This window comes from Aedes albopictus, chromosome 3 (genome assembly GCF_035046485.1).
Source record: "Aedes albopictus strain Foshan chromosome 3, AalbF5, whole genome shotgun sequence".
NCBI lineage: Eukaryota > Metazoa > Arthropoda > Insecta > Diptera > Culicidae > Aedes > Aedes albopictus.
In genome coordinates, this window is record NC_085138.1 from 219,814,234 (window position 1) to 219,828,703 (window position 14,470).

Below are 14,470 nucleotides of genomic sequence, written 5' to 3' on the forward strand. Positions count from 1 at the left end.
CTGAATTTCAAAAGGCTGAATGCACAAAAGGCTGAAATTGCAAAAATGCAGGAAATGAGTAAGTACTTCTTGTTCTTTTTTTTCTGGCGTAACGTCCCAACTGAGACAAAGCCTGCTTTCAGCTTATATACGCATTTCAACAGTTATTAATTGAAAGCCTTCTCTGCCAATGACCACTTTGCATTGGTACATATATCGTGTGACAGACAATAAGATACTTTATGCCCGCGGATGTCAAGGAATTTTCCATTACAAAAAGTTTCTGGCCCGAGGGAGAATCGAACCCATCACCCTCAGCATGACTACTCGTTCGCTAACCAGATCGGCTACATATATGAGTCCTTGTCATAGAATGTGCTTAGTGAAGAGTGCATACCAACTAACACAAAAAATGACTGATGGTATTTCAATTGGAGATTTTTCCTTCTTTGAGCATGAGCTGTTCTTTCGAGTCATGCTGTTATGGAGATTGGTTGCCATTACAGCTGCCAACAATGTGATCAGAGATTTTTCCTTCTTTTAAATATATGATATTCTTTGGAGAAATACTGTCATAGTTATGTAGGCGATCAATAATGCATACTTTAGCGCGGAAAAACAGTCCTAACGCTTTCCGATTTCGAACATAGTAACGGAAGCATGTTCGTCCAATGAACCATCAACCAATGAGAGGTAGTGTGCGTCAAATGTAAAACTCAAGCAAAACCAATGTAAGTGTCAGGGCTGAGGGGTCGGCCAACTAGCAAATTTTTATAAAGATCATTATATCAGTGTACGATATGAATAATTAGAGTGTTATGTCTGTCTGTGATGTTAGTGTTGCCTTTAGGCTCGTATGACTGCCTTTAGGCTCGCCGTTTGAAAACTAGTCGAATCATTATTTCAGCCTTATGTTATTTCAGCCTTTTGACATTTTCAGCCTTTTGTGATTCAGCCTTTCGTAATTCAGCCTTTTGTTATTTCAGCCTTTCGTGTTTCAGCCTTTTGTACGTAACCCCGCGCCCATACCCCTTTCTGAACCGAAGGGCAGGGATAATACGTGACGTAAATTTTGAATTCAAAAGTGTTATTTTGATCTCTTTTTCCATTGCAGGTGCCTAATATACACAAGAACTTACGAGTAAACTTCTGGAAGTTATTGAATTACTTATATTATTAGACTTTTGTAGTGGTTGAACTTGCTTGTGTTCTTTATCAAAAATACAGCAATTTCTCCCTCAGCAGCTATTTAGCGCTGTAAAAAGATACAATATTATGTTTTTCAATTTATTTAAAAGACAGTCAACGCTTCTGATATTGTAGATGAATGATCGATATACTGAAACCCATTTATGAGATGTTCAAAAATTGAATTTCTGTCAGCTTTTCTCAAAATTGGACCACTGTGTGTTGACGTCTTCTGCGCACTTATTCAGCATCTTAAAATGAATAAGTGCGCAGAAGAAACCGACACTATCCGATGCGAAATCGCAGTTTTATTCTTGATGCCGCACTTATGCTAACTGCGAAAGGGGTCCAGTGCAATGTTTTTGTGACGACCGAGAAATGATTACCCCGCACTCATTCAACGCCGCTTTATTGATGTGCTTGTGCTCCATTTTAATGCGTCTCATAAAACTCCTTAAAAATACACTTTTTGTGAAGTCTGATGCACGGCTTACATCACCCAGTATAAGAATAGGAGAGATGTTGTTCCTAATACCCATTACAAATTTCAGAAGTATTTGCAACATACCTGAAAATGCTTGATGATTGCCAAAATATTCACCATCGAGTTCAATAGCTTAAATACATCTTCTTTGTATTCACACTCCTCAATGGTGGTGTATCGCAGAACCATAGCGTGAATCTATAAAATACAATTGATAAGAGGATTACGTATCTCGGAAGTAGTTACTTAATAATATTGTCGTTGCAACTCACCTCACTAAATACTTTTTCTTCTCTGTTCAGTTCATAATACAGCTCGTCGTAACTGCTAGTAGTAGCTAAGAAAGTATCTCCATATGTGATGAAAAGATTGAAGATATTAACAACCTAAAACAATACATATATTCAGAGTGTTGAAAACTCAAAAATATTATGAGCTGAATCAACGACTGAAGTGAAACTACAGCATGATTTGTGTCCGCATTGTCTACCCACCTGAATAGCTAGATGAAATATGTTGCACTTTTTAACTAGCGTTTGTTCTTGATACACTATAAATTTAAGCAGGCTGATTAGTGCCGTCCACAGTTCCTTCCAGGGGTATATTAGTCGCACGCGGCAACGTTTCTGATATACGATGACTCGATGTATGATGCCGGTGCACAGCAAGTACAACTCCATTGGAAACTTTTTCATAAAATGTGAAACAATAAACTCAACAAGTAAATCTGAAATGAAACAACAACACATGATCTATAAATATCACAAAGCCATATAATGACTTGCTCTACCAACCTAACAAAGTTGCCGCCAGTGGTTGCGGACGCGAGGCTCGATCCGTGGTCGCCTTTCGGTGGCGCATGTGCGCCCTATGGAGGAATATCTTGAACGTCAGATTCGAATCGTGCATCATCGAATTGGCGTACTGATCCTCCGATATGCAGGTTAGAATGATAAAGCACAGCTTGAGATTTACGGCACTCGATTCATTCTTATGGTCCATCATAACAACGGAGCTGAAATTGTAGTTGCAAATAATAGCGTAAAATGAGAACAAAAAGATATCCAGGTAGCAGCAAAGCAATATGAGAACATGATTTATTTTTATACTGGAGAACTGGCATGACATTCTAACGAGTAAACATGTGTGCTCGGTTTCATGTGACAGAAAAGAATTGACCCCGCTACGCTAACATCTCCCCTTAACCGAAAATCTTTCCTGGTCATTGCTGACAACTAGGTACCATCAGTTTATCAGTTTGCCCACGGGATCGTAATGGCCAAGGCAAGAGGTGCAATGGCTCCTACAAAACAATCTCCACACATGTTGGAGGTGGCCATTGAGGGCCTTTTTCCGCGTCATGATCTTAGCAATTTGCTTCCATTCGTTCATCAGTCTTCCTCTTCGTCTTTGCGGCTCTTCGTTTCCATTGGAACCTGACCGACCTCTCTTCAAAACATTTCCCAGGGCGCTGAACTGGGGCTGGCGATGAGGAGAGGGTCACCGATTAGGAAATTGCGGGGATGGTAAAGTCCCTTAGCATAGTTCCCGACGTAGTTCCGAAGTAGGCCTTAAAAGAAGCTGTTGCAGAAGCTCCCGGGATTTTCAGGTCTGCTATGGAACAATGCCTGGACGAGGTTTGGAAGCCTGGTACTATTGCCAAAGGCGGGGAAACCACCCAGACACCCGTCGGCATATAGACCATTAGGATGCTTGATCTAAACGGCGGGGAAGGTGCTCGAGAAGATCATCCTCAAGAGATTGTAGATGTACACCGAAGGTGTTGTAAATGGGTCACCCTTCCGAGACGCCTGAACTTAGGGGTTTGCCTTGAAGGTGTCACTAGGCTGCCTCGCGCACTTTCTTTTGAATCCATGACCATCTGCAAACAAAGATTGATCACCGCGGCCACCAGACCGTTCCTTTATCTACTGCTCCATGCTTGTGCTAATATTAGCCCAGCCCAAATGTAAACCAACGAAATAATCACCGATTATATTTTGATTAGCTTTGTTCACATCCAAGCATTTCCAATTGACAATCTAAAATGAGCTTACTATTTTGTATTTTAGTATGTGATAAGATCCATATATACAAGCTGTTTTATGTTAAAAATGTGGTAACGAACATTTGATCACACATGGAAGTGTCAGCAACATTGTGAATTCTAGCGTCTTGTTTACCACTTACCAGTACTGAAATACGGCCACTAGTAAATTCGTTGGATATTGCGTCACGTCAATGATAGGCGCCGACGAGAGGTCGCTAATGGAATGGTGACTATTTAGCGTGTTCGACGGCGATGGCGGTGAACTTGACTCGGCCTGCGTCGTGGCCAATGTGGTGATGAAATTTCTATTCAAGTGCACTGCTTCGTACAGTGCCAACAGCAAGGCATTATTTTGTCTGAAAAGTAGAGGTTTTGCTTAGAAAAGTATCTTGCTTAAAAGAATCTCTAGTTTACCTAATTTGATACATTTTTTCGTCGACTTCATCCGAGAGGAACATGTTGCCTACCATCGACGACAGCGAACTTATCCAGGAATTGTTCTGAACTGCTAGTACGTTAGTAGTCTGCTGCTTAATAAATTCGAACAGAGTTGCTGAAATCACGTGGCCAAAGCTGAAAATAAAATTTTATTAAATAGGATTTTTTTTCGTATTTATTCTACATGTAGTTATGTAAACAATATTTCTCGAGTTTAGTATCATACAGGCGTATCTACAATCATCGATTTCTCTTCATCGATTTTCTCTTTGGAGGTTTCCGGAAAATACGTCTTGATGTTTTTCGGTGCAGAACAACTAGGACTAGCTTATAGAACATTAAAAATAACTGGAAATGATTTTCTTGTCAAGTTATTGCAGGCCAAACATTTCAATAGGTCCTATCTGCATTTGAGAGGCTCTCTTTGTTCACTTTCTCTTTCAATTATTGTAACGTAATGATCCACTTTTCAACTATTTTTGCAGTACAAATCAAAAGATGATTGTTTTGACCATCGTTCAATGCAAGGAGACAATCATCACACAAATAAACAGCTGAGATATTAACGAAAGAGAGAGAAACCAAAGAGAGCCTCTCTTCTGCAGATAGGACCTTTAGACATGTTTGGCCTGATTGACCAAAGAGCAAATCGATGAAGAATCGATCATTGTAGATACGCCCGTATGATACTAGGCGCGTGATTTGCTCAGTTATACGATGAAATCTGAACATTAGAAATATTTATTATGGCTGTACTGAATATCTTAAATGCGCTTAAATAATAAGAAACTTACCCGTGAAGCGCAAGTTCATCGTCCAGCAAAGATAATTTCACGACATATGGATTCGTCGCATCATGCTTTCGATAGTTAACCTAGACAAAGAGAAAAAAACCGATACCGTAAACCGGGATCAAATTGATCAGCGGGGTGAAATTGATCATTCGGGTACTACAGTGTAATTCCATACTAGAAACTCTTAAGCATCGTAATGATCTTAAACTTTTTACGTCATCTGGTTCGTAGATGTCTAGAGATGAGCGTAGACTTTTATTTTTTTTTAGTAAAAAGTTAGCTTTGCCTTATTTTTAAGGAATTTGCAAAGTATTTCTCACTTGGCTACTAAATCATGGCTACTAAACAATCGATTGCTAATAGGACTTCCCGTAAATTCTCTGTTTTAACATTTTTGTTGAGCCTTGGTTGGAAAGTTATGTAGCTAAGAAGAACATGAAATAGTAAAAAAAGGTTATTTTATGTTGAAATAGTCATTTATTGTGACAGAAATCACTTATTTCAAATGAAATTGCCTACCTTTAGGCGTTTAAGGGGGAAATTTCAAAATTTAGTTTTGCATTTAAAGTATTAAATTCACTAGTTGTAAGATTTTAAACGCGTTATTCGGTTTTAGAAGAGCAAAATTAAGCGGAGAAGGAAATTTTCCTTTCCAACCGATGCTTAATTGTATACTGATCAATTTCGCCTCAAAGTGGCATTTCCAATTTTTTGATATTTGGAGTTATTTAACTTAAAGTTTAGGTTTGAGGGGGTCAGAAGCAGAGGGGTGTAAGTGACCAAAACCTGATTTTGAGATAATGAACGAAAACTTTGACATCTTATAAAAAAAATCAACAATATTCGAAAAAGTTTGGATTCGCCCCGAACACTCTACTATCAAGTTACTCCACCATCAGAGATGGAAACAGACATTACATATGGTATGTGGGGGCAAGATGGGTCAGGGGGCAAGATGGGTCAGTACCGTTTTCAACCGTACTATATATTTTTTGAATCTTTCAATAATTTTCCTAGATGAACGAAGTGGATACACAAAAAAGTGATATATTGTTTTAAAAATTCTTTACGTTCCTTGCACAGAAAAAAATAAAATATTTTTTCGTTATACTCCTTATGCTATACATTCCATATAACTACGTGTATTGTGTAGACGGGGCAAGATGGGTCACCCTAATTTTTAGGTATGTTTGCATAGTTTTTGAAAATGTTTTATTCTTCATTGAAAGGCTATTCTGTGACCTACATTATCGAAGCAATTAGAGCACTGAGAGTTTGTGAAACTATTTTTGAAATTTTCCTACAAAAAATATAAGTTTTCAAAGTCCGTTCATGGCTACCTGAACAAAAATCTTCTAGTTCTGAGAATGTTTCAACACATTTTTTTTTCGATATGTTTCAACACTTTTTTCATGTAATCTGTACGTCTGTGAAGTTTAGATGTATAGAGAAAAACCCGATTTAATCCACCTATGGTGAACAGAACCCTTCTTACACTTATTAAAATTCATTGTTGTATTATTTGTATTTAACATATTTATTTTGTGTAATTGACCAAAAGTTCTAGAAAATATTGTGGATTTGGCATCTAGTGGATTGGTTTCCAAAATAGCATCATGGACCATGGACTAAACTACCAGAAGTGCCAGACAGCTCCTAGAATCTTGTATGGAATGTTTAAAAAATAGCTTACATATTCTGGAATATTGTATATTTTGTTAACTGCCAAAATATCTTGAATCGATTAACAAATGGGTAAGAAAATCATCGAGAACCACTTTGTCTAATATCTCTTAATCAGTCGATTAAATTAGCTATGAAGTACTTGGTATTCATGCTTGTGGTGTGAAAAGGACCAAAGTGATATATCTACTATATTCATCAGTTTCAGCATTAGCTAGTTATTTTAGCTATTGTAATTTAAATCTGTAAGGTTCATTAAAAATATTTCTGTCCGGTTCTTGCATTTTTCCCACAAGATATGAATTCAAAGCTTTCATTTAACATATTGTTAGTTTTCATAGAATTCCTGTGTATTTATTATTTGTTATTTATAATTTTGTTGAAAACAGTAACCTGCTAGTATACACTTTGTATGAGCATTATTTATTGAAAAATAACTTCCCATAGACTGGTCAAAAACTAATGCAAGATAACAAGTGCATATAATAATAAAAAAAGAACTTATTGAAATACTCTTCGTAAGATATCTCAGTAATCAAATGTCGAATCGAAATAAAATTTCAGGGCCTTTTACTAGGATATTGTAGCTTTCATTTGGTGCCACGAGAACCGAAATCGGTTGACAGACGGCTAAGATATTTATTATGATACACTTGGTCAAAAATCTCAAAAGGTTTAGTTGTATAAATCCTAAGTACTCTTCGAAAGATATCTCTGTAACCAAATGTCCAATCGAAATAAAATTTCTAGGCGATCTACTAGGATGCTGTAGCTTTCATTTAGTGCCAAGAGAACCCAAAATTATGATACACTTGGTCAAAAATCTTAAAAAGTTTAGATGTATGACTCATAAGTACTCTTCGAGAGATATCTCGGTAACCGAACGTCCAATCGAAAAAAAATTCAATAGCGTTCTACTAGGATGTAGTAGCTTTCATTTGCTTCCAAGAGAACTCAAATCGGTCGAAAGACGGCTGAGAAACGTGCGTGACTTTTTTTTTGTAACGCACATACACACACACACACACACACACACATACACACATACACACATACACACACACACACACACACACACACACACACACACACACACACACACACACACACACACACACACACACACACACACACACACACACACACACAGATCGCCGACCTACGAGCGAACTGTCACCGAGCTCGGAGGAGAATGCAGAGAGCCCGCAACGACGCTGAAAGAGCAGTTCGCAGGCCAGCTTATACGGCAGCTAGAGCTGCACTTAACAGAGAAATCAAGCTCAGCAAAAAGGCATGTCTAGAAGAGCTTTGTCGGAACGCAAATTCTAATCCGTGGGGAGACGCCTACAGAGTAGCCATGGCAAAAATAAGGGGACCAGCTGTACCACCGGAAAGGTGTCCGGAGAAGATGAAAGCCATCGTAGACGCGCTATTTCCGCAGCATGAACTGACGGGTTGGCCACCCACACCGTACGGTGCTCAGGAGGATCAGGAAGCGGAAGCTCGAATAACCAACGAGGAGCTGATAACAATAGCGAAAGCTCTTAAAACAAAGAAGGCTCCGGGACCAGACGGTATCCCGAACGTTTCAAAGGTGTATCAATGATGGCAACTTCCCCGACATATGGAAGCGCCAAAATCTTGGGCTACTGCCGAAACCAGGGAAGCCTCCTGGAGATCCTTCAGCATACAGGCCAATCTGCCTGTTGGATACTGTCGGCAAAGTGCTGGAAAGAGTGATCCTCAACAGGCTCATAAAATACACGGAAGGAGAGCACGGCCTGTCCGATATGCAGTTTGGCTTCCGGAGGGGTAGATCCACTGTCGATGCCATCCGAACGGTCGTGGAAGCAATGCAGACGGCGCAAAATCAAAAGAGAAGAGGTAACCGCTACTGCGGAGTGATCACGCTGGACGTGAAAAATGCGTTCAACAGTGCTAGTTGGGTTGCAATCGCCGATGCGCTGCACAAACTGAGAGTTCCCGAGTACCTCTGTAGCATTATGAGCAGCTATTTTCAGAATCGGACATTGATCTACGATACTGACAACGGGAGAAGAAGTAAAACCATAACAGCGGGAGTTCCCCAGGGATCCATTCTCGGTCCGACCCTCTGGAATGCTATGTATGACGAAGTACTGAAGCTGCGCCTCCCCAGGGGCGTGAAGATTATCGGTTTCGCGGACGACGTGGCGCTCCTAGTGATCGGTGAATCATTGGAGGAAGTAGAAGTGCTCGCCACGGAGGCGATAGATGTTGTCGAAAACTGGATGCGGGGGAAAAAGCTGGCCCTAGCTCATCACAAGACCGAGATGGTTTTGATAAGCAACCGAAAGGCGGTACAACAGGCGAGAATTTCGGTCGGAGAGTGCATCATCGAATCGAAGCGGAATGTGAGACACCTGGGAGTTATGTTAGACGATAGGCTAAACTTTAATAGTCACGTCGACTACGCGTGTGAAAGGGCTGCAAAGGTGATTTCGGCACTATCTCGGATCATGCCCAACAACTCAGCGATCAGCAGTAGCAAGAAGCGACTACTGGCAAGTGTGTCCACATCGGTGCTCCGATACGCAGCGCCTGTGTGGGTGACGGCACTACAGACAAGGAGGAACAGATCTCGGCTGAACAGTACGTTCAGGTTGATGGCCATGCGAGTATGCAGTGCGTACCGTACAATTTCGTCAGAAGCAGTCTACGTGATAGCCGGAACTATTCCCATAGATCTTCTACTCGAGGAAGAAAACGAGTGCTATAGAGATAGAGGCATATCAGGAGTCCGAAGAAGAGCCCGAGCTGACACCGTAAGAAAGTGGCAACAGCAGTGGGATAACGCTGAAAACGGAAGATGGACCCATCGGCTCATTCCGAACGTTTCAACCTGGTTGGATAGGAAACACGGGGAGGTCAACTTTCACCTGACACAGTTCTTGTCAGGCCACGGATGTTTCCGGAAGTACCTGCATCGATTCGGGCACGCAGAGTCCCCACTTTGCCCAGCATGCCCGAGTAATGAGGAAACACCAGAGCACGTGCTTTTCCACTGTCCCAGATTCAGGGCAGCACGAGACGGGATGTTAGCGGAGAGTATCACAAGCCTTAGCCCCGACAACATTGTAGAACGAATGTGTCGGGAAGAAAGCACCTGGAATGCGGTGAACAGGGCTGTGGGACAGATCCTGTCGTCACTGCAGCGGAAATGGCGTGAAGACCAAAGGGCATCGGATCGCGATCGGAGTAGGCTAGATCCACCGTCGGGGACTAGTCCGAGTAGTCGTAACGCTCTGGTCTTGGGTCGTCGGGGCGCCGGTGAACCGGAAGCCACTCTCCAACCGGAATCATCGAACCGACCTCGGCACCTGACTGGTCGGGATCAAACCACCGTGTTCGGGAGAACTTCCATCGCCGGGGAACTCTCCGTCGGAGTAGGCTAGCTCCACCGCCGGGGACTAGGACGAGTATGTCGCGAGAAGCACCAGTGAATGGTCGTCGGGGCGCCTGTGAACCGGAAGTCACCCTCCAACCGGAATCGCAGGACCGACCTCGGCACCGATCTGGGAAGTATCGGTTCGGAAGATCTTCCATCGCCGGGGAACTCTTCGTCGGAGTAGGATAGATTCACCGCCGGGGACTATCTGAGTAATCAGCGCCCGTGGAAAACCACTGGTTCGGGTCGTCGGAGCGCCAGCGTACCGGAAGCCATCCTCCAACCGGAATCGCCGGACCGACTTCGACACCCTGCCAATCAACATCGAAGGAATACGCAACGCGAACAACGGTGTCGGGAGATATTCTACCGCCGGAGAACTCTCCGTCGGAGTAAGCTAGCTCCACCGCCGGGGACTACGCTGAGTCGCATGAAACTACGTCGAATCAACCGGGTTCGAGTCGTCGGGGCGCCAGCGAACCGGAAGCCACCCTCCAACCGGAATCGCCGGACCGACCTCGGCACTCAACCGGTTCGCCCAGGAAAAGGTCAACGAACGCAGCGAGAAAGCCACCCGAAGTAGAATAGCCACCCTCCTGGCATTGCCGAACTGACCTCGGCATTCCACTGGTCATCTTGGAGAGCAGCAGCAGTATGTCAAAGGTCACGAGAGCGCAGCAGTTAAAGATTAAGATAAAGCTCATGAGAGCGCAGCAGTTATGTTGGAGATAAAGTCAGCGATCTAGCGTGACTAGCTATGCCTGATAACAAGTGAAGTGCATGAGCACAGCCCCCCCGAAGTAGTCGCTTCTAGTGGAATCCGGGGGAAGCAGGCACTGTAGACCTTGGTGGAGGTTAGAGGCGTAGGGTTCAGAGTTCTCTTCTCTGTTCTGAGTCCCTCACGAACTGGCACGCGATGGACGAAATCGGTAGCACTGGTCATGCTTATCGAACGCGTGTCGGGAAGGCAGAAAGGCTTTACCACCAAGTAAAAAAAAAAAAAAAAAAAAAAAAAGAAAAAAAAAAAAAAAAAAAACACACACACACACACACACATACAGACATTTGCTCAGTTCGTCGAGCTGAGTTCATTGGTATATGAGACTCAGCCCTCCGGGCCTCGGATCGAAAGTCGGTTTTTCGAGCGATATTTATACCCTTCTTATGGGTGTAAGAAGGGTAAAAAGAACTTATTGAAATACTCTTCGTAAGATATCTCAGTAATCAAATGTCGAATCGAAATAAAATTTCAGGGCCTTTTACTAGGATATTGTAGCTTTCATATGGTGCCACGAGAACCGAAATCGGTTGACAGACGGCTAAGATATTTATTATGAAACACTTGGTCAAAAATCTCAAAAGGTTTAGTTATATAAATCCTAAGTACTCTTCGAAAGATATCTCTGTAACCAAATGTCCAATTGAAATAAAATTTCTAGGCGATCTACTAGGATGCTGTAGCTTTCATTTAGTGCCAAGAGAACCCAAATCGATTTACAAACGGCCAAAATATTTATTATGATACACTTGGTCAAAAATCTTAAAAAGTTTAGATGTATGACTCATAAGTACTCTTCGAGAGATATCTCGGTAACCGAACGTCCAATCGAAAAAAAAATTCAATAGCGTTCTACTAGGATGTAGTAGCTTTCATTTGCTTCCAAGAGAACTCAAATCGGTTGAAAGACGGCTGAGAAACGTGCGTGACTTTTTTTTTTGTAACGCACATACACACACACACATACACACATACACACATACACACACACACACACACAGTCGGTGGGAGCTTAAGATGGCGTTTCTTAGGCGAAGCATGTTCTAACATCAGTGAGGACTCACCACCTTTGGCATCGCAAGGTGACCGAGCATCATGTGCGCTGCACACGAACTGTTCAAGCGGGGTTTGCCTAGGCGTGGCGGGGGTTCAGCAGTGGGCTCTGCTGGGCCTCTTCAGAAATACCACACATCCGGAAGCATCAACTCTGTTCAAGCGAACCGGCACCGCTTCCAAAGTGCCACAGCCTAGTCAGGGGTGCCTCGGGCACATCAGGAGCGATGTCAGTAAGCTCCTGATTACGATATACTGGCGCGCGACGTTACTGGTCAATGAGATGGTACACTCTAAGAGGACCGCGGAGTAGAGGAGTGCTGGTGGTGACGGCATTCTATCCTCTTAGTAGGGCCGGGTGACACTGACCTGAAACGACGGATGGGCTAATGTCGGAGCCGCCTTCCGTCCCATAAAACCTTGGCAAGGCCTTAGAGTACGTTCCCGAACTGTATCCAGCTTAGGAAACTAACTGGGTGGAGGTAGGTTCAGTTGAAGTATCCTGATTTGCGCTGATCCTGGCTCTGAGCTCAGGTCCCATAAGGGCCTGTGCCAACCCGTGGGTGGCCTCCCTGCTTGCATAGATAACCACCGGGATCCTTGGGCGACTACTTCAGTGGCAGTGAGGGATAGCGGCTCTAAGGGGGACCCTTACAGCAGTGATGGAATCGTATTTGATTAGGGAATCTGAGAACGTGGAGGGTGAGGTGATCAACCCGTTCGCGAAAAGCGGACTGGCCAGATCACCAACGCAGGCGTCGAGGGTAGAATCCCCGCAAGTGTCGGAGTACGGCACTCCGAGGGTCGGGTCGGCAATAGAGGACACGCAGATGAGTGGGGCAGAGCTCACGCGTGCGCTGACTCGCAACAGGGATGGACTTCCGAAGCTGCTGGTGGTCTCCGAACAGCTCGACGAGCTGATCGGATACACCAGTGGGCGGAACAACATCAGTAAAGACCTTAAAAAAGGTCTGCTGAGGCTCCGCGATTCGGTCGCCCAGGCCCGGAGGGAGTACGATCTCCTGTTTGATCGTAGTGCGGGTAGAGAGGAGAGGTCCACGCAAACGGACCGCTCCTCCACAGAGAGTGTGTGCAAGGTGCAGCCAGGTGGGGCTGCAGAGAGTGGAAAAATCTCGGCCCAAACCAAACGGCCGAGATCGATGGATGTGGAGCGGCCGGTGAGTGGCAAACGCCCGCGTAGTGCGAGTAACGCCAAGCCGGTCGCGAAACGGGCTCGGGGCAAAGAGCCGAAACCCCGAGGCGAGACTGCTAAGAGCGGTAGCAGTGACCAACCGGTCCAAGGGAAGGTGAACCCTTGGATCACGGTTGGCAAGAGAGGGCGCGTAGAAAGAGAGAAGGTTTTGAGCAAAACCAAGGCGAAGCCGGCGCGTAAGCGTACGAAAGGCGACGCACTGGTGCTCAAAGCAGAGGGCAATAGCTACGCAGATGTGCTGCGGGCTATGCGGAGCGAGGATCGTCTCTCGGGACTAGGTGCGGATGTTAAAAGCATCCGGCGCACTAGGACTGGAGAGATGATGCTAGAGCTGAAGAAGAATGCCGTTAACAAGGGCTCTTCCTACACGGCTCTAGCACAAGAAGTGCTTGGTGAAAAAGTGCGGGTGAGGGCTCTGACGCCGGAGATGACCATCCAGTGTAAGAACTTGGATGAGATCACCACCGCGGAGGAGCTCTCTGCTGTTCTTAAACAGCAGTGTAATGTGGACGCGCCATGCGCATCGATCCGCATGAGGCGAGGCCCAGCAGGTATGCAGATCGCGACGATCAAGCTTCCAGTCGGGGAAGCGAAGAAAGCGACTGCTAAGGGCATGGTCGAAGTCGGATGGTCGGAGTGCCCGCTCAGTGTATGTGAGCCGCCGGAAGTGTGCTTCAGGTGTTTCGGACGAGGCCACAAGTCGTGGGCATGCAAAGGCCCGGATAGGAGCAAGCTCTGCAGGAGATGCGGAGTAGAAGGCCACTTCGTCAGGGAGTGTAAATCGGCGCCAAAGTGTCTGATTTGCACGACGAACAAGGGCCATGTGACGGGTGGGCCTAAGTGCCCAAGCATAAGTGGACGTAACGGCCGAAAATGACGCAAGTCACACAGTTGAACCTGAATCACTGTGAAGCCGCGCAGCAGCTGTTGTGGCAATCCGCCTCGGAGTCGAGTATAGACATCGCGCTTCTTTCGGACCCATACCGCATCCCCCCCAATAACGGGAACTGGGTTGCGGATAAGGCCAAGAAAGCGGCGATCTGTACGACCGGTCGGTACCCGGTCCAGGAGATAATCTCCACGACGTGCGAGGGCTTCGCGATTGCGAAGATCGGCGGAGTCTACTACTGCAGCTGCTATGCCCCACCTAGGTGGCCGATAGGTCAGTTCTCGTCCATGCTAGATTCGCTGTCAAGCGCTCTAGCTGGACTGAGCCCCTTGGTCATCGGTGGGGACTTTAACGCGTGGGCGGTCGAGTGGGGCAGTCGCTCTACGAACGAGAGAGGTTGGGCTCTACTCGAAGCTATGGCGGGATTGAACGTTGAGATCGCGAATGTCGGCAGTGTAAGCACTTTTAGCAGAAACGGTGCGGAGTCCATCATT

At 44.8% G+C, this 14,470-nt stretch overlaps 1 protein-coding gene across 1 annotated transcript in view; it reads right to left on the reverse strand.

Annotated features, from left to right (window-relative positions):
- Positions 1-14,470, reverse strand: part of LOC109406735 (armadillo-like helical domain-containing protein 3) — a 46,566-nt gene that overhangs the window by 18,987 nt on the left and 13,109 nt on the right. The window contains exons 2-8 of the mRNA XM_062858968.1: positions 4,934-5,013; positions 4,116-4,274; positions 3,842-4,057; positions 2,446-2,666; positions 2,146-2,378; positions 1,924-2,037; positions 1,736-1,849 (exon numbers count right to left, since the gene is read on the reverse strand). Coding sequence (XP_062714952.1) covers positions 1,736-1,849; positions 1,924-2,037; positions 2,146-2,378; positions 2,446-2,666; positions 3,842-4,057; positions 4,116-4,274; positions 4,934-5,013 — 1,137 coding nt within the window. The remainder of the gene's footprint in view (positions 1-1,735; positions 1,850-1,923; positions 2,038-2,145; positions 2,379-2,445; positions 2,667-3,841; positions 4,058-4,115; positions 4,275-4,933; positions 5,014-14,470) is intronic.